Source organism: Pyxicephalus adspersus, chromosome 5 (genome assembly GCF_032062135.1).
Source record: "Pyxicephalus adspersus chromosome 5, UCB_Pads_2.0, whole genome shotgun sequence".
Taxonomy (NCBI): domain Eukaryota; kingdom Metazoa; phylum Chordata; class Amphibia; order Anura; family Pyxicephalidae; genus Pyxicephalus; species Pyxicephalus adspersus.
The window spans coordinates 114,567,661-114,591,081 of NC_092862.1; the positions used below are offsets into that span (position 1 = coordinate 114,567,661).

The following is a 23,421-nucleotide window of genomic DNA, read 5'->3' on the forward strand; positions in this document are numbered from 1 at the left end:
TAAATACTGCCATGGACCCACTGGGGAATGTTTGTGGGAATGTCTAATCCTTGTTTTATAAATAGAACCCTAGATGTACTGTGAACCTGTAACCTTCACAAAATAGATCACCTGTAAGGGAAGCATTTGTATACTTACCTCTGGTGGTATGCATGTTGAAAAAATCTTTTCTGTTCTTTCTCACAATAAATATTTATAAAATGGTCAGATTAATAAAGTTGCACTGGTAGATAATTTACCTTTAACACCTAATACAGAGGATGTATAGTGATTTCACATTGTTTGCGCCCTCTAGTGGCTAATCTTCAAAATTTTTGAACCTGATAAGTATTTAATACAAGAACAATGTTATGGAAGTTATGGAGTTGCTTTAAAAGCATCCACAACCTTTTTAGTAATTAAATACTTTCAAAGGTTTACTTTGAACTTTCTTCCTGATTGAAGTCATGCCACTATATTCTTAATCTCAAAATCATATTAACAATACCACCCTCCAAACTTTTATAAACCTCATAAAAACTTAACACAAGAACTGCAACAATGAATGGAGTTAGCTAGAGGAAGTAGATGCCGAGAACAACACAAATTTCTTTAGATATTGTGGTCTATTCATGAAAGGAAATAAAATCTTGTCAACAGTACACAATCCCAGGTCACTTTGAAAATAGGATCAATGAGTGACACTGACCAGGTGTACTGTAGACAAGATGTTAAACGCTACAAAAAAGGATATAATACAAAGGACAACTACATATAGTTGTAATGCCATGCCATTTCCCCTTCTGGCAACATAAAGTAATCAAACTGTTTTCTGATGGAAGCAGCATGAAAATTGCTTGGGCAAAAGTTAAGATCACAGATTATAAGTGTTTATTAGACATTTCATCAATATCAAATCCTTCCTTTTCCCATATATATTTTTGCAGAACACGTGTCTCCTTTACTACCCAGTCAGTATTTTCAGGGAGTAATATCATGTAAAGTGGAGGACCATTCCATGTATTGTCTTGCACAGCTAAGCCACAGGTAATATAAAACACAAATTATGTTGTTCAGACTCCTTTGGTTGTACAGCTCAAAATTAGGGTGGAGTCATTGCCAAAAAAAGTGCCAAGAGCTCTGGGCTTTGGGTCCATAAAACTGAAGTCTTCAGGATAAAGTCTTTTCTCAATGTTGGAAGCCTTGAAGACACGGACATCAGCAGAACTTCCAAAGGCTTCAGAATCAGTGGCCAAGAACTTGTACCAGAAGTCAGTAACAGCCACAAGGATGATAAAAGAGTATTGCCTGTAATTGAAAAATCTGGAATCATTGTGGGGTGGGGGAGAACTGTAGCTGAATGTAATCATGGGTGTCAATTCATACATATACAAATTCATTTGACACGGTACCCACTGTAAACTAAACGGGGGTCAAAATAAAAAATATGAAATATACATCTTCTTGATGTAACTAATGATGGAATGATGTAACTCCCACGACCATGTTGGATATGCAGGGGTAAAAATGTCTGTCATAATATATAAATATTACAAACAGGCAGGTATTTTTTTTTTTTTTACTCCAGATGGGACATTGCCAGTCCCTTCTAAAAAAAGTACCTGTCTGATTGCTAATTTTTCTTTTTTAAATGTAGTTCAGCTTTAAAGTGAAACTAAAGCCCCACCCCATCAGGCAGGTGTTTTTTGCAGAAATGGATAGGCGATGTCCCTTCTTCAATATCTATTCTTACCTGCCTTATCACCATCTAGCTGTCAAATTTTGCTGAGTTGCACATGCACAACTCAGCATTGGTTGCCAGGGAAACTCAGCTTCCCTTGCGCATGCTGGATATTAATGAACTTCTGTGCACCTGCGCAAGAGTTATGTCATCCTGGCCCATCCCAGGAGGAGAAGAATGAAGAAAATGGCGGGGCCCTGCAATGGAACATAGACAGGAGAGTATTGCAGGTTTAGTCCTGCTTTAATGACTGTGGTAAATATCTTCCTCAGTGAACATCTACTCTGCTTACTAAGACTTGTACAAAGGTTCGATGGAGGTCCAATGATCCCTTCCACTGTACACAGAGCACCATTTTGTTCTATTAAGAGGGGAGGGAGTGAGTAGTATCCCGATATTCTCTCATATAAATGCACAACGGTTGTTCACATTCGGTCATTCATCTATCCACCTTGCTGTACATGTCAGATTTTCAACTAAAATGAGCAAAACCATCCATCTTGGACCACTAATATCTGATGTGTGTATGTGGTGTTAAAGATTGCAGCCCTAGAAGGACCTGCCTGCCATATTATACTATACAGTATATACTGGTGTGATTAGTTAGTAAATACTTGCAACCTCTATTTAATGTACAGTGCTGAGTAATATGTTGGCGCTATATAAATTCTGTCTATTAATAATAAAAATATCAATAATATTAATATTATTATTATTAATAATAATAATAATAATAAATGTAACACAACAGCAATTTTTTTATTTTTAAGCATTATGTTATTATTATTAATAAACAGTATTTATATGGCGCCAACATATTATGCAGCGCTGTACATTAAATAGGGGTTGCAAATGATGGAAACTAATGAAGTATGCTCAAAGGGCACAAACAAAACAAACAGGACCCAGGGTGTGTTTGCTCTGTAAATATATGTCATGATAAAGGGATATCTTATACACCGGGTATGAGAAAACTGTTCTGTCAGCAATTCTTATCAGAAGCTACAAGACAACTTCATAGCACCTAGCCTGTTGTCTAGTAATTCCCGCCCTTCTGGGTTTTATAATAGACAGGCTCGGCATCCAATCGTGGCGCTCCTAAGCCTCTCCCTTCCACCAATCAAATACACTAAGCACAGGCGATAGACAAGTGAAGGAAGTTCTGTTGTTTAGACCGAGTGCTGGAAGAAGAGAAGGGCTGAATGTGGCTGGGGGTGAGTGATGGCAGAGGGGCACAAGGGGCTTTGTACATGGGTAACTGTCGGTCTGTGTGGGGCAGAAGGGCAGTAAGTGTGCCGCACAATAAACTGGGTCTTCAGCAGGTTGTAGCTATGAAGAAGTTGCCTGTACAATGTTTATATTGGTATACATTATATACAGTCACGTGATTCCTATAGTCAGTCCCAGCTGTTGAAGAACTGACAAGGAAAATGCCCTTTGCATTGCATTTCATCATATTCTTGTAGCAGGTGTGTTTTATTTTATTTAGGAAATAATGCAAATGAACAAATAGCACATTGTAAATTAACAAATTTATTAAAGTGGACCTGTCATCCAATATGTTTCTCAATATCCTGTTCACTTGTGTTTCAGAGTCCCCAGAATCATTCCCAGAGATCCTAGGACAGCCAGGCACCTGATTAGATGTCATCAATTTTGCTTTACATGAGAACTTCCTGTGTAATCTCTTGTATTCATTTTTACCAGACATCACATGATCAGATATCTAGGCATGGGGGTGGCTGGCATGGAATTCTGCAGCAGAAGCAGTTTCTGTAGTACTTCGGATAATTATATATACATAGAGTTATGTTTAATGGAAAAACAAAAATGATCCCCTACACGTGGTTCCCCTCTGCACTGCAAATTCTGATTTTGTGGAGGGATAAACTAAAATACCATAATTCTGGTTTCAAGAGCAGACAGCATTCTTCCCCAATGTTTACTATTTCAGGATGCTAGTAGGAATTTGACAACCTTGTGTACAATCCTGGATACGCTGGTGCTGTATTGTATTTGGTGATTACCAGTTGAATGCTGAAAAAAAAAAAAGAACCCTGTGGGTGCAAGGAATTTGGTAAGGATTTCTCCTTATTTTTCTACCTATAGACAAAGTAAATATTTAATCATCAATCTGCTTTGGTGGACTGATAAACAATACCAGGGAACTGTACAAATGTCAGATTTCTGCCTGAGACAAGCACGGGTGAGAATCATCTGATATGCATTTAAGTTTACTTACCTATTACAGTAGAACCTCGGTTATCCGGCACCCACGGGGAATGGCTCATTCCAGATAACTGTAGTTTCCAGTTAACTGAAGTTGCTCCTAAACTGAGGTTTCTCAGCCATTCAGCACTAGACTTGAATAGGGAGACTTGTCCTTAATCACCTCTAGTGCTGAATGGCTGAGAAAAGAGAAACCCTGATGACGCTTGAGCCGTCATCAGTGTTTGCCTTTTCTCAGCCAATCACGGAGCGGAGCAATTAGTGGAGCTCTGCTCCCCTGACAGTTCTGCTTTACCGATTTCTCCTACAGCCCTAGGAGAGCTGTGGTATGTGTTCGCAGGACTCAGGACACATGCCACAGCTCCGCTAGGGCTGCAGGAGCAATCAAGAAAGTGGAGCTGTCAGGTGCCGGTTATCTGAGTTTTCCGGATTACCGGGGTTCTACTGAACCATGGTCACAGGATGCTTGAGGACCCCACACGTGTTTTAAAGTGACAGATGCAACTAGAAAAAGTGGTGATCAGTTACACCATTAAGCCAGCCAACTATGGTTAATTTTGGTAGAACTTCCAATTCTTGATCTCCACCATTGGGGGTTTAAAAAATAAATAACATGGTATAAATCTGTCTTTATAAAATAGTAATCAGAACAAAAGAAATTCTTTAAAGTAATGCCCTGTTATGTGAGAATAATTTAAAACAAGCCATTTCTATTGGACACGTCTTAGATGATTCCATTTAGCAGCTGTGTAAGAAGTGAAAATATTCATTGTACATACATTGTGTTTACCAGCTGTGTTATGTAGAAAGGATCTGTGCTGGCGGTAAGGTTAGGTCATCCTTATTTCACAATCTCCCCATCCAGTAAACTGAAAGTATGTATAGCTGTCGAATGAGATGGGACTTTTTGCACTGGCCGCTGAGTGTTTGTTTTCCATACCATGGTTCATAAATCAGACTTGTGTACTGTAGATCAGTGTTTTCCCAGCTTATTAGACGTATGTTTGCTTTAATAAAAACCTGTGGTTACCAAGTGCCACTTCTTCAGGTACTTCACATAACTAGATTTATAACAAGTGTTCCCTTATTCTTTAGAAGTGTTTTCTCAAAAAATAAAAACTAATCAGAACAAGAACTAAACCCTGGAAGCTGTACGCAAGTATGGTCTAATTTACCACATTATATGGTCTTCATGCAACTACTCTTTTTCCCTATTATTCCCTTGTTCTGTACTGTATCTCTGTACAGAGTCCTGGCAACTGCAGGGCTTTGCTTCCTCCTGCCAGAAACTCCAGCAAAGGGAATGGTGAGTACCGCATTAGTGTTATCACCAAATGTCACTTCAGATCTCCGGAGACCAGCAACCCCTATGTACTTAGGTACATGTTCCCTCTCCATAGAACAGCACTGTGTACAGAGCTTGCTCATTCAACTGTCACTGAATGTAATCATAGAAGATAATTTCCAATGAGAGAAATCTATCGTTCTTACATAGCTCAAGGATGCGCTCATATTGTTCTCGCCCAACATGAGTGGCTGTGTTTGATTGGGTGAAACTCTGACGTGTGTAGTTCCCTGACGTCATTCATTGATCTGTTCTGGCATATCAATAGACGACTACTCTGCATTACAGTGGAAGAAATCACAGTGGGGTGCCTCCTGTTTGTCTTCCCCTCTCCATAGAACAGAATGGGCCTTGTGTGTACAGCGCTCATTCTTTCATCCGTCACCGGAAACGATTTTAAAAGAACATTTTCAGCCACAAGTATCCTAGGTGGCAGATAGACTTGGCAGATATACAGATATGAGGCTGTAGACACAAAAGCACCTTTCAAGATGTATATGTAAATCTATTGTGGGTCTAAATATGTTTTATCATTCTGAAATCCTGCACAGTTGGAAATATAGTGAAGTCAGCACTTTCAGCCATTCTGTTTCTTTGTACAAAATGTTCAGTCTTCTTTCTTGAGCAGGCCTACAATAGGGAAAACAGAGTCACTTTTTGGTGCATTTTGTGTGGCCCTTGGAGCTCCAAACACCATAATTTGTTTGCTTTACTTACTTAAGGCTACGTACACAAGTGAGATGGTTCCCGTTGGATAATCGCCTCTGATATCTGACAAGAACGTGGCATGTGTGCAACGCTCATCGTTCGTTGTTCATGGGTCCATCCTGGCAGATCCATGAAAGAGGAATGATCATAATGGAAATGAAGGGGAGAACACACAGCGGGGTGACGCCCACTTGTTCTCCCTCTCCTCTGTCCGTAGAGCAGTACAGCTGTACAGCGCTCATTCATGCATCATTCAGTCTTTTGTCATTGGAAAGGATCATGAAAGATCCTTTCCAACAATAATTACTGAACATGTGTATGCAGCCTAAGCGTGTAAGTACTTGGGTTTAAGTAGTTAAATGGCTTGGTATGGCAATACAACCTTATATGTGGTCGCGCAGCTCAGCTTGGATTGCCAGGATACATGGGAGTTCATTCAGTTCTTGCAATCCCGGATTCCTCTGCACTTGCCAGGACTGATTGAACTCCCATGCTGTCATCCCAGCGTGCCCAATCATGATGGCCAAAGATGGCCAGGAGGAATTCAATAGGAAAGAAGATGGAGACCCCCTGCAATGGAACCGGGACGGGTTCAGTTTCAGTTTTTAAGGCAGGGGTGTCAAACTCAAATACAGAGTGAGCCAAAACAAAAACTTAGACAAAGTTGTGAGCCAAGTTTTTCCTTCTCATTAGATATAAAACCTTTTCATATGGAAACAAGAAGGTTTTCCCGCACATTCAATCTAGAACAAGCCTATAACAGAGAAAGAGACATATACATTTTTTTGTTATTTTATTTAAGAAAAAATCTTATGCCTCTTTCTCTATTTGTACTTTTGTGCAGTGTTGAACCTAACATTTCCATTTCTATTCTATAGTCAGGTACTCTGTAGCAAACCTTTTTGATGAAATAAAGCCTAATAAAATGGGTGCAAAGTAAGAAGACATAATGATGCTGCATTTTTAATGCCTAAACCATTTCTTTTTATGTTTGCAGACGTTATATCACTTGAGATGTTTTCCAAAGCTACAAGAAATTTCCTGAGAGAAATTGATGCTGGGGGTGAGCTGATACCGGTTTCCAGTTTAAATGACTGCGACAAGGCACAACTTCTCAGTGTGGTGGCAAAGAAGAAACGGTTCTGGTGGTGGCAAAAACCAAAGTACTATTTTTCATCATGTCCATGTCTTCTGGGGGACATACTGACTGATGAGAAACCAGTGAAACCAGGTAAAGTTCATTTAAGGATATATCTCCAGGCATTGCAAAGAATCCATCACATGCCTTTTGTTCTTTGCGATGGATGACAATCACTGCTAGGACCTTTGTATTGTCCTTATGATGAACCAAATAACTGCATTTGTGCTGCATTGGGCTTACACTTCTGCAGACCTATCAGTCATTTTACAAGTTTGCTTCACTTAAGTCCTGCCACGATTGAATATGGAGCCATAGTTAACTAAAAAAATCTATCTTTATCATTTTAAAAAAAAAAATCTCCAGTAAAGTGAATATGTCTAGGCACGGTTACTTGCTGCCTAAGAATCATGTATCGAAGGCTAGTGCCTTATATACGGGCAGCTGTAATTACTTTGTTGAGGTTGTAAATTGTATTTTTTGGCAAGTTTCAGGCTGTAAAGGAAAGTTTAGATGTGTTATGTTAAGATTATGTTTAGACCAGCGGTTTTTGCAGCTGCTTTGGCTGGATGGATCCTTCTTGAGACAGGCAGTTGGTGGTGCCAGCATTGTCGCATGTTTTTTTTTATTGATTTCTACATGCAGTAAGTGAGACGGTTAGCCACCTCCATAGACTTGGTGCTGCCTAAAACAAATAAAAGAAGAAAAAAAAAAACACGTTTGGAGGAAAAAGGGATTTGTATACTAAACCAATGAGGAAGAAGGTCAGGGAGACAAGTGACTGGCAGGGGTGGGTACCTAGAATTAGGGTGATGAAAAGTAATCATGAAAATTTTTTTTAAGGAGCATGTGTAATGTACATATACAACATGTATACACTCATTGGTCACTTTATTAGGTACACCTGTTCAATTGCCTTGTGAAAGAAGAAATTGTGGACGGAACAAGCAATGAGGTTGAGGCATTATGGGTGGAGTTGAATGTGGGGTTGAATAACACACAGTTAATTATTGGAGTCTGCTATAGGCCGCCCAGTGCTAAGGAAGAAATACAAAATCAACTACTAGCACAAATAGAAAAAGCAGAAAAAAGTGGAAGTGTTTTAATCATGGGAGATTTCAACTACCCTGACATTGACTGGAGTAATGGCACTACAGGAACAGCAAAAGGGAGGACCATTGTGAATTTAATACAAGATAATTTTATGGTACAGTTTATAGAAGCCCCGACTAGAAATGATGCTTTGCTGGACCTAGTTCTTTCTAACAATGCAGAGCTTATAACAAATGTGCAAATAAAAGAGAATCTGGGTAGCAGTGACTAAAAAATATGATTTCATTTAATGTAAGCTGTAAACAGGAAGCAAAAACAGGAAAGATAAAAACATTCAATTTTAAGAGAGCACATTTTCCATTATTAAGGGTGGCTCTTTGTGACTTGGACTGGGAGACAATATTGTCCTCAGAACACAGAACAGAAATGGGAATGTTTCCAAGTCTGTTCTACAAAAGAAAACTGAAAAAGATATTTCAAAGAGGCTAAAATTAAAACCTATGTGGCTCATAGCTGATGTTAAAAAAGCCATAAGGAACAAAAAAAAGGCATTCCAAAAATATAAAAATGAAGGATCAACTTCATCATTTGAAACCTATAAAGAATATAACAAAAGATGTAAAAAGGAGATAAAATGTGGAAAACTTTAGGAAAGTACAGCAAACCCCAAAAGATTTTTTAAATATATTAACAGCAAAAAGATCAGATCTGAGCATGTAGGCCCCTTAAAGGATGTTGCTGGGTTGGTAACTGGGGATAAAGACAAGACAGGTTTACTAAACTTTTTTTTAGCTATGTTTACACAAAGGAAATCGGCAGAGCTCAAGTCCAAATTCATAATAGCAATGTCACTGCCTTAAATAAGTCACAATGGCTGTAAAATTGGTATGCTTGAGAAACAGCTGGGAAAAATTAAGGTTGACAAAGCACCAGGACCTGATGGATTACATGCACGTGCCCTCAAAGAGCTCAGCTCAGGTATTTAAAAGCCATTATTCCTAATTTTTAGAGACTCATTAGTCACTGGCAAAGTACCGATGGATTGGCGTAAGGCCAATGTGGTTCCTATCTTCAAAAAGGGAGCAAAGTCATTACCAGGTAACTACAGACCCATTAGTTTAACGTCCATAGTTGGAAAGGTCTTAGAGAGTTTGATGAAGAACCACATAGAAGAGTTCCTGCTAGAAAATAATATTATAAGTGATAGTCAGCATGGCTTCAGGAAAGACAGTTGCCAATGTAAGTAAACAGGTAGACAATGGAATAGCAGTTGATATAGTGTATGTGAACTTTGCTAAAGCATTTGACACTGTACCCCACGGATGGTTAATATGCAAGTTAGGGTCGATAGGTTTAGAAAAGTCAGTCTGTAAATATATAGAGAACTGGCTTAAAGATGACATCCAGAGAGTTGTAATTAATGATTCATACTCTGAATGGTCTAAGGTTATTAGTGGTGTACCCCAGGGTTCAGTGTTTGGACCTTTACTGTTTAACATCTTTATAAATGATATAGAGTTTGGGATTAAAAGTACCATTTCTGTGTTTGCAGATGACACCAAACTATGTAATGGAATTAAGTCCATACAGAGTGGCTATATTCTACAAGCAGACCTGGATTTACTGTTTGATTGGGCAGCCAAGTGGCAAATGACATTTAATATAGATAAATGTAAAATTATGCACTTGGGAGCTAACAACATGCATGCTTCATACTGTGTAGGGGGAATACATTTGGGGGAGTCAGAAATGGAAAAGGATCTGGGGGTTCTGGTAGATCATAGACCTAATAACAGCATGCAATGCCAAGCTGCAATATCTAAAGCTAATAATGTCTTGTGTTAAAAGAGGAATAGACTGCAGAGATGGAGACATTATCCTGCCCCTGTACAAAGCATTGGTCAGACCACATCTGGAATATACAGTCCAGTTTTGGGCGCCAGTTCACAAAAAGGACATTGTGGAATTGGAGAGAGTGCAGAGAAGGGTAACTAAACTAATAAAAGGAATGGAGGAGCTCAGCTATGAGGAGAGATTAGCTGAACTGAATCTATTCTCCCTTGAAAAAAGACATGTATTCACTTTGAGATCATTACAAAGAACAAGAGGGCACTCTTTACGTCTGGAGGAAAAAGAAGTTTAAGCTCTGGATAAGGAAGGGATTCTTCACTGTAAGGTCTGTGAAAATGTGGAATCAGCTCCCTCAGGAAGTAGTTTCAGCAACTACTATAGATTGCTTTAAGAGAAAGCTGGATGTTTTTCTAGAAGCACAGAATATAACTAGGTTTTAAGGCTTAGACTGTTGGTCCAGGGAACATCTGATTGGCTCATGGAATTAGGAGAGAATTTTTTCCCCTGTTGAAGCAAATTGTACCAGGGGTTTATTTTGCCTTCCTCTGGACCAACTATGTCTTATAGGGTTTTTTAGTGGTTGAACTTGATGGACGTATGTCTCTTTTCAACCTAACCTCCTATGTAACACAAATATCTAATCAGTGAGTCACATAGCATGTTGATATTGTCAAGACAACAGAATGGGGGAAGAAAAATAATTTAAAGGGGACCCAAACTCAAAATTTTTCTTTACATAAAAGGGTAGACAACATTCATCGCACATCCTGGGAGGCTCTGGCTGCTCCTTCTGTGCATACTCATCTCTTTCCATTAATAGGAGAAATAAAATACTGATCTCATGCATACGCAGTGAGATCGGCACTCTGTTTTTTTTTTCATACGTCACCCGATCTCTCGCAGTGCAAGATCGGTTTATGTACGAAGAAGATTGGTGCTTTCTTAGCATCAGGCCGAAGAAGGATACCGGGATGACACAGCACTCGATCGAGGATAAAGGTAAGTGTGACTTTTTTTTTTTAGTTTAGTTCCACTTTGAATGTGTCATGATTCCCAGGCAGGCTGATCTGAATATTTTTAGAAACTTCTGATGTTTGGGGATTTTTTACGCACAACCTTTTCTAGGGAATACAGAAAATGGTCTGATAAAAGTATGCAGGGCATCTGAATAAAAACAGTTTACACCTTGGGAGCAGATGGGTTACAGTATCAGGAGACCACACCAGGTGCCACTCTTGTCAGCTAAGGACAGGCACCTGAAGCTACACTTCACATAGGTTCACCAAATGAACAACCTACCTTATTTTTGCTGTCCATCCTTTTATGAGCGCTTGTACCCATCTTCTGATGTCTACAGCCAGCAATGTCACAAAGCTCAAACCTTCTCAAATTGGTTTCTTGATTATAACATACAGTAAGTGTAGTTTATTTCCAAACAGTAAAAAAAATAAATAAATGTTAGGTAAATGTAAGATGTTGCATATTAATATTTGTTTTTCTTACCTAGCTGCTAGAACATTATACCTTCTTTTTTACAAGTTTAATTACTAATAATTTTCCTGATTGCTCTATTTTCCTTTTTCTCCAAAATTTTAATCATCATCAAGAAAATAACTTCTGCAGTTCCAACTAGACCTGTAGTCCTGGAATCCATTGTAATTTCTGTGCAGTCTTGAAAACCCTGCTGCCAATTCCCAATACCATTTTTATCTAATGTAATTTTCTGGGCCCTCTGGTAGTTTTTGGAGCTTGCCTGCACCTTTCTGATTTCTACATATTCCTAAGGGCTTTTAGGCAGTTCGTCGTAGTAATGGGCCAGTAGTAATATATGGAGGATAGGGTGGATTAGTTATAATACTGCCAGGTATCCACAGGTTCTAGAGCTCTGATGCCAAACTTGCTTTTGGAAGGTAATATGTGACTCCCAGGTCCTAGTAACCAGTAGTGGAATACTTTATTTGTAAATGGCCCATAATTGCAGTAATCCTTGGTCTCATGTAACATATGTAGTAGCATTGGGGACATCAGTTGAGGACACCTTTATCAAATTGACTTTAGATGTGGTTTAAAAAACTGTAGCCCAATTTGCTCTAAGACTTCTAAAAGACAAGGTTTAGCATGTTTGTCAGATTAGAGGTTTCTATGGGAAGTCCAATAAACGGACTTATTGAAAATGTTGTGTCATGTATTTAAAGACACGGGGATGTAGCTCAGTGGTAGAGCGCATGCTTCGCATGTATGAGGCCCCGGGTTCAATCCCCGGCATCTCCATGTTTTGTAATACCCTTACACATTTCTGTTTCCCTGACATTGAAAGATGGTATTTGTATAGATTTGCACTCAATATAGGTGCAAGCATTCTAAACTTCATCATTAAAGAAAATATCATATACGTATCACACAATATCTATCACATGCATATTTATTCAATCACAAACTGTAAAATTCCATCAGAACGATAGAGTTGCCACCTAAGAAATTAATGTAGTAGAGGTTCTCTGCTATGCAATTGTAAAATAATTTGATTGTTCTAATCACATTCAATGATCTCCTAAACAGGTCCATTGATTTGTGTGGCCATTTCAAAATGCAAGTTTCTAAGAAAAAATGTTAATAAAGCCCTGTAATTTCTATGAGCCTGCTGTGTGCTACATTCAGTTTCAAGATGCTATGCAGACAAAGAATCAACCCTCAATCTGCAGTAGAACTAAACACTGGAAGTGATTTGAAAATTAATAATTGATAAACAAAAAAAAAAAAAAAACACATGGTTAAATAGACCTGGGCCCAGGAATGTCCAAACTAGTGTTAGTGTTATAAGGGGATGTAGCTCAGTGGTAGAGCGCATGCTTTGCATGTATGAGGCCCCGGGTTCAATCCCCGGCATCTCCACATTTTGTCCATGCATACATAAACGTATTTATGTAAAATTAAATATAAAGAAATTGTGGCTGTCCTTTAACGTCCCTATAGTCTGTTCAGCTGTAAGTGCAAAAAAAGTTGTCTGTTTCTCCCCACATAACATGGAGAGAAATGTAGCCAAGTGGTAGAATCTAGGCTTTGTGTAAGGCCTGATTTTTAAAGCAAACCTTTTATCACAAAATATGTAGTGCCAGTGTCATGCTCAAAGACCTCTTTCACAGCTTTATGTTGTATGTCTTTAATGTATGTTTTGCTGTGTTGAATTAAGGCAGCCCATTCATTTTGCATTCGCCTTAAAGCATGTATAAGTGCTTATACACTATTTTTCACATCTAATTTCTGGCCTTTTATCTTTATCACAGTTTATTCTTTCTTTAATAATTTACACGAATAGCGAACTTCTAGGATTAGCTAAGCTTCAGGTTTCACTTTCAGATAGTGCTAGTTAGGCTTAAGAAATGTAAATGTGGGGGCATGTCCATGGCGTGGCTTTATGAAGGTCCATTTTAATTGAGCTCCTGCTGCTACCACTTTTTTACTGGGGTAGTTTTCTATGGCCAAACACTGCAGGAGCGAGAGGAAGCAACACCTGATTCTGCCAAAACCAGTCATTTTCAAGTAACACCTCGGCCTCCTCACCCGTATATATATATATTTTTTTTTATTAGAAATTACATGGGCTGTGGTCATGGACCCTATGATCCTGCCTGCTGTGACCTCTAGTAGCATGGTGTCTTCATTCCCCCTTAAAAGGAAAGGACACATCTGTTTGTGTATTAATCATCAGTTTTAATTATTACAAAATACCAGTCTTATTGTTGACTATGATGGCTTATTTAGTTTATATTGTGTTATGGTATACTTGTATAAGTTATCTATTTTGTATGTATGCAAAAGAAACCAAAGTTTTTTTTTGTGTACGGAACTTCAGTCCAGGCTGTATAGTTAAAAATGCCAATACATTATTAATCACAATATAGAAAAAACTTAATGATAAAATAGTTCCATAACAAGAGACAAAGGTACAATACAATACACAATCAACTTAACCTTACATTAACCTTACATTAAAATGGTATGAATACCTTCAGATGCCCATATCAATTATAAATGGGATGAACCATAATCTGATTCCAAATTTACATCACATATAAATGGGATCCTCTGAGTGATATGAAAACAAATGTATTCACATTTACTCGCAGATGAAAGTCTGTTTCCTCAGCAATATTGGAGGTAGGTACTACAACAAAGATCATAGTTGTATACACTACTAAAATAACATAAAATGCTTCAAAAAAAGTAATGAGGAAACACTTACATAGAATGTATCACAAAGTATATTCTTAACCCAAGCAGTAAACCCTGTGCAACAGCAGTACAAAAAACAGTTCCTATGATCCCCAAAAAACCTGTTTCACATAAATGGATTGTTGGTCCTTGTTGACTTAAGATGGTTTTAGGAGGTTTAACAATTGATTTTTTGGTGTCCCATCACTACTGAGGAAGCAATATGTTTTGCGAAATGCGTTGAGAAATGAAAATGGTACTATTAGTAAAATTTCATAAAAATTCTTAAAAACAAAAATTGTTTACTCTGATCTTTTGTCTATGGATTTTTTTCTTGTTTTAAATATACAATAAATGATGCCGTTATGAATAAGTGATGGTTATAAGTTTGATCTATGTGCCTTGAAAATCTATTTAGAAATTTCTGAAAAAAACAAACCGATAGTCATACATTGACTGACAATAATTATAATTGTACCATATCCTCTTTGTGGTTTAATAAATAATTTATTTAAAAAAAGGAAACAAACACACTGCTGTGAAAAATCAGGAGGTAGTCTGATTTCCAATCACTTGTTTGATACTATGCTGTTTTTATTTATTATTCAAAAAAATTTAGAAGGAGATGAAGCAGTAAATAGGCAAATGCCGTAAAAACATAACATAGCGATGTCCATGTGTCTATTAGGTCTGCTCTCTCTTTGAAGACACGCCACCATGTTTTTCGTCTCATTTTGAAAATACTGTTATTCCAAACCCTAATAGGTCACAGCAAAAATGATTTAAACATAAACACAAAAAAAATACTCTATTCTCTTTCTGTTGGCACCTTTTGTGATTCAATTGCTTTGTTTAATAAATGTCTATATGGTCAACATTGTGTGCAAACTGTGAGTGGATTGCACTGTTTTTTTATTCAGCTGTAAATCACATGTATTTTATCCCTTTATCTTACAGTGGTAGTGGAGTCTGACTTAGTGAAATATCAGGGAACATATGGCGACATACTACAGGCTAATGTTGATGCAGATTTCGGAGCATTCCATGGTAATGCTGCGGGTTCTGGTCGTATACAAACCACCTCTACCTTTGGCATCCTTAGAAAACAAGAAGTTAACTTGCACCAACTCATGAAGGATGTACAAAACAGGTAATTCAATTTTTTTCCTCTGTAAATAAAACCTGTTATATAATCTGGACCTGTTTTCTGGCCAATAAACACCATGACTGAGCTTGATCTAGAGGCCCATCTTGTTCCTTTTTATTTTCTATGTCATTTATATAGAATTATTCAGTGCTGATGCTTTGCTTCATTTATTTAAATTAAGATAAACAGGCATGTTTATGGGTTATTTAAACAAGCGAGCAAAGAAACGGCTGATTAGAATTTTTCAGCAAATAATTACAAAACTATTTGTGTCACCTTCATTGGAAATGTGCTGACTGCCTCCTTTTGTTATAGGAAAATTGCTTTTCATGGCTTGAATTGTGTGAATTTGGCCTGTTCAACACCAACATACAGTAATGCAGGGAAACTAGTGATTCAGCTGTTTTAGTTTAAGAAACATATTTTCACTTTTAGGTAATTAGAGAATATTGGAATACCAGAATGGAGGAAGTTTTCAATTTGGCTGTTGGTAATTTAGATGCAGTACAGAACTGCAATACCAATGTTCTGGTAATTAAAACATTTTTTACTGTGTTCTGGCTTGGAATACTTTATACAAATTGTGCAAAGTCCCACTATCCGGTTGCCCTCTACTAGATCAGCAAATGCCTCTTGTTCATTTCGGCATCAAGAAAATGTTTAACAGATTTGCAACACTGCTACCTAGTTCACAAGTTAGTTCTTCCAGGTAAATGTTGCTGCTGCATCTGATGCCATATTTAGTAGTAAGGTCCTTCATGCAGCGTTTTAAGCTGCCAGCTGTCACCAGTTTTTCTTAGGATTGTTAGTATTTTTTGCTGTGTTTTCATTGGAATTCTTTTTAGATACCCTAAGGTTAAATGCTTCCTGTGTCTAAAAAGATGGACAAAAAGTATATAGGCTTTTTGCATTTAACACAACCCTTCTTTTGCAATTCATTGAGGGGCACAGGTGCCACCCTTCTGTATTATTGATCCTGCTCTTGGTACTGCTTTGCTGCAAAACTGAGGCCTAATAGTAGTAAACGGGATTTATACCCTGATCTAGACAACATTTTCCATTTTTTAAAACTTTCTGTAGACGACATTATAACCCGCAATTTCTAGACTTTATGTGTGTCTCCATCGATTCCAAGAACTTTTTGACTTCAGGGTCCTTGGTCATCTTGATTGACTATTTCAGTATATTGCAACTCTCACACGTGCACGAGGATATTTCATCTCAATACCCGGCAGATAGCAGAATTAAACTCCCAGCTGCGCATACAGTACCCTCATTTATTAAAGGTGAACCTGAGTAGCAACTATGGTTCCCTCCTTAAGAAGAGTGGAGGAGCCACTCAAGGACAGAAAGTGTTATTCGCAAGATTATGATTGTTAAAATGCCTTAAAAAATTATAATATATTCACCTAGACTGGTAATCCAGATTTTTTGACTTTGGGTTTAGTTAGGGCTTTTTTTTTTTTTTACTGTGTATTTCTTGTGAGGAAATAAAGGAAACAAAAACAAACAATTGTATACATAAAATTGTAAAATACTATACAGACTTAAACTAAAGAGGTACAATGGTTACAGAGATTATTTTTCAGAAAGAACAAGTGACTATGAGAAAGGTTACAGGAAAACGGGTGAATTAGATCTCAATTGGAGGGTCATTAGATAACAGCCAATAGGCATATCAAGAAGTCTTATCAAATGTGGATACAATGCGTATTCTAAGGTAATTGTAGGGTAAGGTTGCAATGTAGGACTCCCATACTGCAAAGAAGGGGTCAGCCTTCAGTTCTTTATCCAAAAATGCTTTTATCCAGTCTGTTTGAAATACATGTTGTAATTTTTCTAAGAAAAGACCTAAGGTGGGAGGGTTCTGACTTATACACTTTTGCAGTATTGACATTTTAGCCACCAGTGATATAATAGACAAAAGTTTCTAACATCCTTTGGCAATATGTGTCCCCTGTAAAGATAGAATTGCAAAGATTGCCCAGGTTGGCATTAAATAGATTACCAAAAAGCGCAAAGCATATGATACTACAAGCCTCCAGAAATGTTTGATCTTAAGGCAGTTCTCTAACATGTGGAATAGATCAGCCTCAGGTGCTCCACATTTCAAGCACTGGGGGAAGATACAAGTCGCCGTCAGATAGGAGCTGAGGGGAGAGATGTATGTGCAATGGAAACCTTTCAGTGTCCTCTCTATACATTGGGGAGGGAGCTGCGTTCCATGCTCTTGTCAAATCTACCAAAGCGTCATCAGGTGTTCCATTCGGGAAGTGTTTAGCCCATCTACCCATACCTGATCTCCTTGATCTGTAATCGAAGGGCAGTCTTTACTTTTCATACACATCTGCTATTGCCTGCCTCCTTTAGTTAGGTTTTAATGTAAAAGTTGAGAACAGATGCTTTACATCCATGGGTAGGATAAGGGTTATAAAAAGATCTAAACAATCCAACCTTTGCCTTGTGTGTCTTTAGCTCCATGATGTTCTATGAAACATTTATCTATGTGGTATCTATATTTGGGACACATAAATGGTTATTTTATTTTGGGAAATATCAGGATTTTTCTAATTGCATTACCATAGCTCTGGGAACAAAGATATACAATTCAATATACATTAGGTTTGTTATATTTAATAAATTATGGATGCTTCTTAATAAAACTTATATAAATAAAAACATTTGATGTAAAACTGCCAAATGTTTGAAATGGAACAAGTCCCTGTTTGCTAGAAATTGTAAAAGCTTAATGAATAAAATTCCCCCGTGTCCCCGAGTCCCCCGTGTTTAGTAGTTGGGTTTGATAAAAAGATTCTGACCTGTGAGCCAAGAATGGGGCTGTACAATGCCAATAGCCAATACCTTACAGCATTTTAGTGAAAATACATCTGGCATCTAATATTTTTAGCCTTTTCGTGGTTAATCTTGGAAGCAAATATTCCCTGGCTCCATACCAGAGCCCGCTGGCTCCTTAAGCTGTATGGCTCCTGAGCACATTAATATGCTGCATGAGTGCCAGAGTTTGCAGAAATCTGAATACTAAATTTATTCATCACAAAAGAAGCATTAGATCCCTGTATTTAAACCTAAATCACTAAATCTAATATCTTGCACCTTTAATTTATTAGCAGCTTATGTTACTGTGCCAAACTGCGCTGAGTGTAATTCTCTTCTGTGCTTCATTAGATAGCTCAGCTTTGAAGAGACATTAGTAACATGTTTGTCACAATGAAGTTTTAACATGTTTGGACACTGCAGCTTTGGATAAATGCCCAGTATAAATATTAGTCTGTTTTCATTGTGTAGGCACAAGCCATATGCCTTTAGCAACTGTTCTTTGCGTTTGCCAGAGGCTTGGACATGTTAGTAGCTGTGGAAGGCTATGTTATATATGTAGCACAGCACACTGAGGAGGGGTGAGAAATGACAGGGCTTATTTTCACACAGCACTGGCATCTGTATAAATTGTCTCACCTGGTGCTGATGTGCATAATAGTGCTCAGTTTACCATTGTAGAGGAGCAGTTTAGGGGTATAGATAGCTGTAAAGCTGTGAAAGTAACTCAAGTTCCCATTAATAAAAAAATTGTCCGATCAGCATGTGAAGGAGACATGTAGGTGAAGTGAAACGGCAACAGAGAAAGATCAGGTGTTTTCTAGTTACACCAGGCTGTGTTGTATGGCAGAACTGTGAAAGTGTTTTTAGTAAGGTGGCTGTTCATTCCTTGCATTGCCCCATTGTTTGATCTGTCACGCTACATATCCCCAAAATTCTAAGGGAAGTTTACCTGCACAAAGCTAAGCAAGCTTCCCCCCCCAATGTGACATTTGCATGGGCATTTGGTGCAGTATTAGTTACGTACTAAGAAGACTGCCTACTGCAGTCACATTATGGACTTGCTTGATATACAGTGCAACAAGAAGTGCTCCAGCTACCAGCAAAACATTTTTGTAGTAGTACCAAAATAAGAGAACTTTTCTCTTCTTGTCATAATTTAAGGAACTTTAAAGGCATAAACTAAAACTTCAACAAGTCAAATTTTAAATTGAGGGGAAGATTAATTTATGGTACCACATTCCTACATATATTCCACAATTTATTCTTGTTTGGAAAACGTTAATGAAGCTCAAAGTTTGTATAATTTTCTATGTCCTTCTGTAGAAGTTTCATGGCGAAACGCGTTGAGGACAAAAATTTACCTTCGCTTCAATATAATGAATAAATGTACAATGTTACAATGTATCTTTAAAACAATTTTTATGTATATGTAATCAAAGAAATGTTGTAATTATATGTTGAATGTGTGAAAGTTACCTGTTACTAGTCCCATAAACAAACCTAAGAATGCATTTTAAAACAGTAGACCTTTTTAAATAATTCATAAACATAAAGGAAATAAAAAAAAAACATAAACACAAGACATTGATACATAATAAAAAAACACATCAATTATTTGGTAGTCTTATTATCTCACATATGTCCCAAAAATTACCTTAACATGTTTTGCAGATCAAAATGTGCTTCTTCAGGAGCAAGGTAGGGCATATCAGACCTATATCCCAAACAATTGAGTTTTATTTCACATTTGCACAGCGACAGAGGCAATGGCAAGGAAGGGGGGAGTCAGATGAGTAGACAATGGATAGTGATTGGATCATAACAATATTGCACTCTGCATTTAGTTTTTTAGCTCCTTGAACTGTTATTACATATTTATGTTTTAAACACAATTACCAAAAAACATTTTACAAAATGACTGTTTCAATCAACAGAAAATAGGGCAGAATCTTCAAGACAGATACCTAGTAAACCTATTAACATTCCTCCTTTAATGGATAGAAGTAGTACTGTTTTCAGTTCCTTTCAGAACTTTGCACTTGTACTGCAGCATCCTAGGGAATTAGATTTCATTGACTGTCCTTGTGCTTCTGCAATTGAGTAATCGTCCTGTAATGCAATATAATGGAGTATACAGAGTATGCAGACTGTATTGTTGTGCTGTCATCATCCATAGTGCTGCATAAAATAAATAAGACACACAAAGCGCAGAGCAGTATAATTCTATAGTTCTATGAGACAAGAATACAGAAAGTAAAATAGAATTTTAGTTTCCTTCTTCATTTGTAGTTGAACTTTCAGATTTTTGGGTCAAAATAATAATAGAAAATAAGTGTTACATTTCTTTCCATGGAAAAAAATAATGTGGCAGTCAGAATTCCAACTTCTAAGGGAAAATCTGAGAAAATAGGCTAACAGTATAAGCTTTACCTAAATGGTGTCAGGGTTCTATACCAGTGGTAGGCAGACAGTTGCTGTATAAATCCATCATTAGAAATTCACCCCATTTTCTGACAAAAGGGCATTTGTAAAACACTGGGCCCGATTTTTAAAAACTCTGCAGGACTGGAACATAGAATATCATACTTGAACCTGGGTCATCCAGCAAACCTGGAATGAATTTCTTGAAAATCATTCACTATTATTATTTACTTAAATTTATAAAGCGCCAACATACTACGCAGCGCATTACAAGCATTACAGCGCAAGTCCATAGTCATGTCACTACCTGTCCTTCAAAGAGGCTCCCAATCTAATGTCCCTACCATAGTCATTTCATTAATACAGGCTAAAGTCAATTGCGAGGGGAAGCCAATTAACCTAACTGCATGTTTTTGGGATGTGGGAGGTAAACTGGAGTACCCGGAGGAAACCCACGCAAACACAGGGTGAACATACAAACTCCTTGCAGATAGAGTTTGGCTGGAAAATGTGGACTAGATCCTTTCCAGGTTTACTATATCACCCAGGTTCTCCTATGCAAGTCTATCTTCTTCAGTCTTGGAGAGCTTTATTAAATCAGACCCATTGTGTGTGATGATAAAAGAAAAAAATAATGTGGCAGTCAGAATTCCAACTTCTAAGGGAAAATCTGAGAAAATAGGCTAACAGTATAAGCTTTACCTAAATGGTGTCAGGGTTCTATACCAGTGGTAGGCAGACAGTTGCTGTATAAATCCATCATTAGAAATTCACCCCATTTTCTGACAAAAGGGCATTTGTAAAACACTGGGCCCGATTTTTAAAAACTCTGCAGGACCGGAACATAGAATATCATACTTGAACCTGGGTCATCCAGCAAACCTGGAATGAATTTCTTGAAAATCATTCACTATTATTATTTACTTAAATTTTTAAAGCGCCAACATACTACGCAGTGCATTACAAAGTCCATAGTCATGTCACTACCTGTCCTTCAAAGAGGCTCCCAATCCAATGTCCCTACCATAGTCATTTCATTAATACAGGCTAAAGTCAATTGTGAGGGGAAGTCAATTAACCTAACTGCATGTTTTTGGGATGTGGGAGGTAAACTGGAGTACCCGGAGGAAACCCATGCAAACACAGGGTGAACATACAAACTCCTTGCAGATAGAGTTTGGCTGGAAAATGTGGACTAGATCCTTTCCAGGTTTACTGTATCACCCAGGTTCTCCTATGCAAGTCTATCTTCTTCAGTCTTGGAGAGCTTTATTAAATCAGACCCATTGTGTGTGATGATAAAAACCTAACTCTTGCACACATGCTGCCAGAAAAATGTGTAATAACTCTCAATCTCAAAGGTCTCTACCATGCATATGCGGAAGCTGCTGCCATATTGTTGTAACCCACAATGCGCAGGTACAGACAGAAGCTGGCATTATAGCACCAGGTACCTGCACATGTCAGCAATAAAAGCAGCCGTACAATGTGTGCCATTGGCCCCCACTACAGTGCATGCCATCTCCATTCCTGCCTATTTTGGAATAGGAACACATTGCTAGTTACATTCTATAAGAAACTTATTGTTTGAAATGTTCTACACCTTTTAGGAGGTAGGGGGTACATTGAAAGGTAATTGATATTATCTAGAATTAGGAAATGGTGACCTCGCACAACCTTCCTAACGTTTGCACATTTTTCATGTGAAATGTGAAATTATTGTAGATAACACTTTGCTGCCAGTGTCCCTCAATGTTTACAAAGTATCTTTCAAGTCTTTTAAACTAATAATTGGATTACGATTTTCTATTGATTTTTTTTTATTGGTAATTCGTTCAAAATTTATGCTCTGCTTTTGTTGTGTAAAGCACAGGGACATGAACATTCTGTTAGTACATCTGTCCCCACAGCACATAATCGCGTAGTAAGCAATTTAAGGTGTTTTCTTTAGATTTACAAAACCTTTTCTTTGCACTATTTATTTCAGCCTTCATGTGCTGTATTTAAAGTTCCTTAAGAGTAGATTTACATGGATTGGTTTATTTTGTTTTTGGTAAATTGATAAAATTCCAGGGGTTTAGTATCTCTACTGACACAAGGGAAGCGTATGGGAAATGCAATGATAATTTAGGGGGTGCCGCCATTAGTAGAGATGCCCAGACTGAGATACTTAGGCTGATTGTTGCAAAAAGGTGTAAATTTACTCTCACCACTTAAAAGTCTATCACACCTTCATTGGTTGTTACAATAATAATTTTCTCTGAAGCTGTAAAGTGATTTCTACCCACCAGATGGCACTGTGGCTTTCTGATAGATTGCTGACATTTACATTGCTGCAACAATATTAGAGGTTTAAACATTATAAATACAATATTTGCCCCAGGCTCCACTTTTAATAAATAATCATTTCCAACTGGAATTCAGCATTGTAAAGTAATTTAGTATTGGTAATTACATTATTCTATTTTAAGCCAAATTAATTTTACTGCATCAAAAGCTAAGTTTTCAAGAACAGATCTGTTAATAGCAGTTAGTAAACTAGAAAGACAAAGGTATTCTCCGGAGTGTACTGCAAAATTCTCTATTTAATTTACAAGTGCGTCTGCACCTGGCCACATCCCAAAACCTTAGAGCACAAAACACATTGAATCATTAAATAATGGGGCTTTTGAGGCCATTCTACAGAATTTTTGAAATCTTCCAAATATTATTCAAAGATTTTATTACATCTTGGTAAAAACCTAGACACACAATGAGTT

At 37.5% G+C, this 23,421-nt stretch overlaps 1 protein-coding gene and 2 non-coding genes across 3 annotated transcripts in view; all 3 read left to right on the forward strand.

The window, feature by feature from the left end:
• Positions 1 to 2,847: 2,847 nt before the first annotated feature.
• GSDME (gasdermin E) overlaps positions 2,848 to 23,421 on the forward strand; it is a gene marked incomplete in the record, with an annotated part of 55,552 nt that continues 34,978 nt past the window's right edge. The window contains 3 exon segments of the mRNA XM_072412511.1: positions 2,848 to 2,934; positions 7,000 to 7,233; positions 15,214 to 15,406. Of these exon segments, the coding sequence (XP_072268612.1) occupies positions 7,017 to 7,233; positions 15,214 to 15,406 (410 nt within the window).
• On the forward strand, positions 12,244 to 12,315 carry TRNAA-CGC (transfer RNA alanine (anticodon CGC)). Its single transcript has one exon. It is a non-coding gene; the product is annotated as a tRNA-Ala (tRNA).
• Positions 12,865 to 12,936, forward strand: TRNAA-UGC (transfer RNA alanine (anticodon UGC)). The gene has a single exon. It is a non-coding gene; the product is annotated as a tRNA-Ala (tRNA).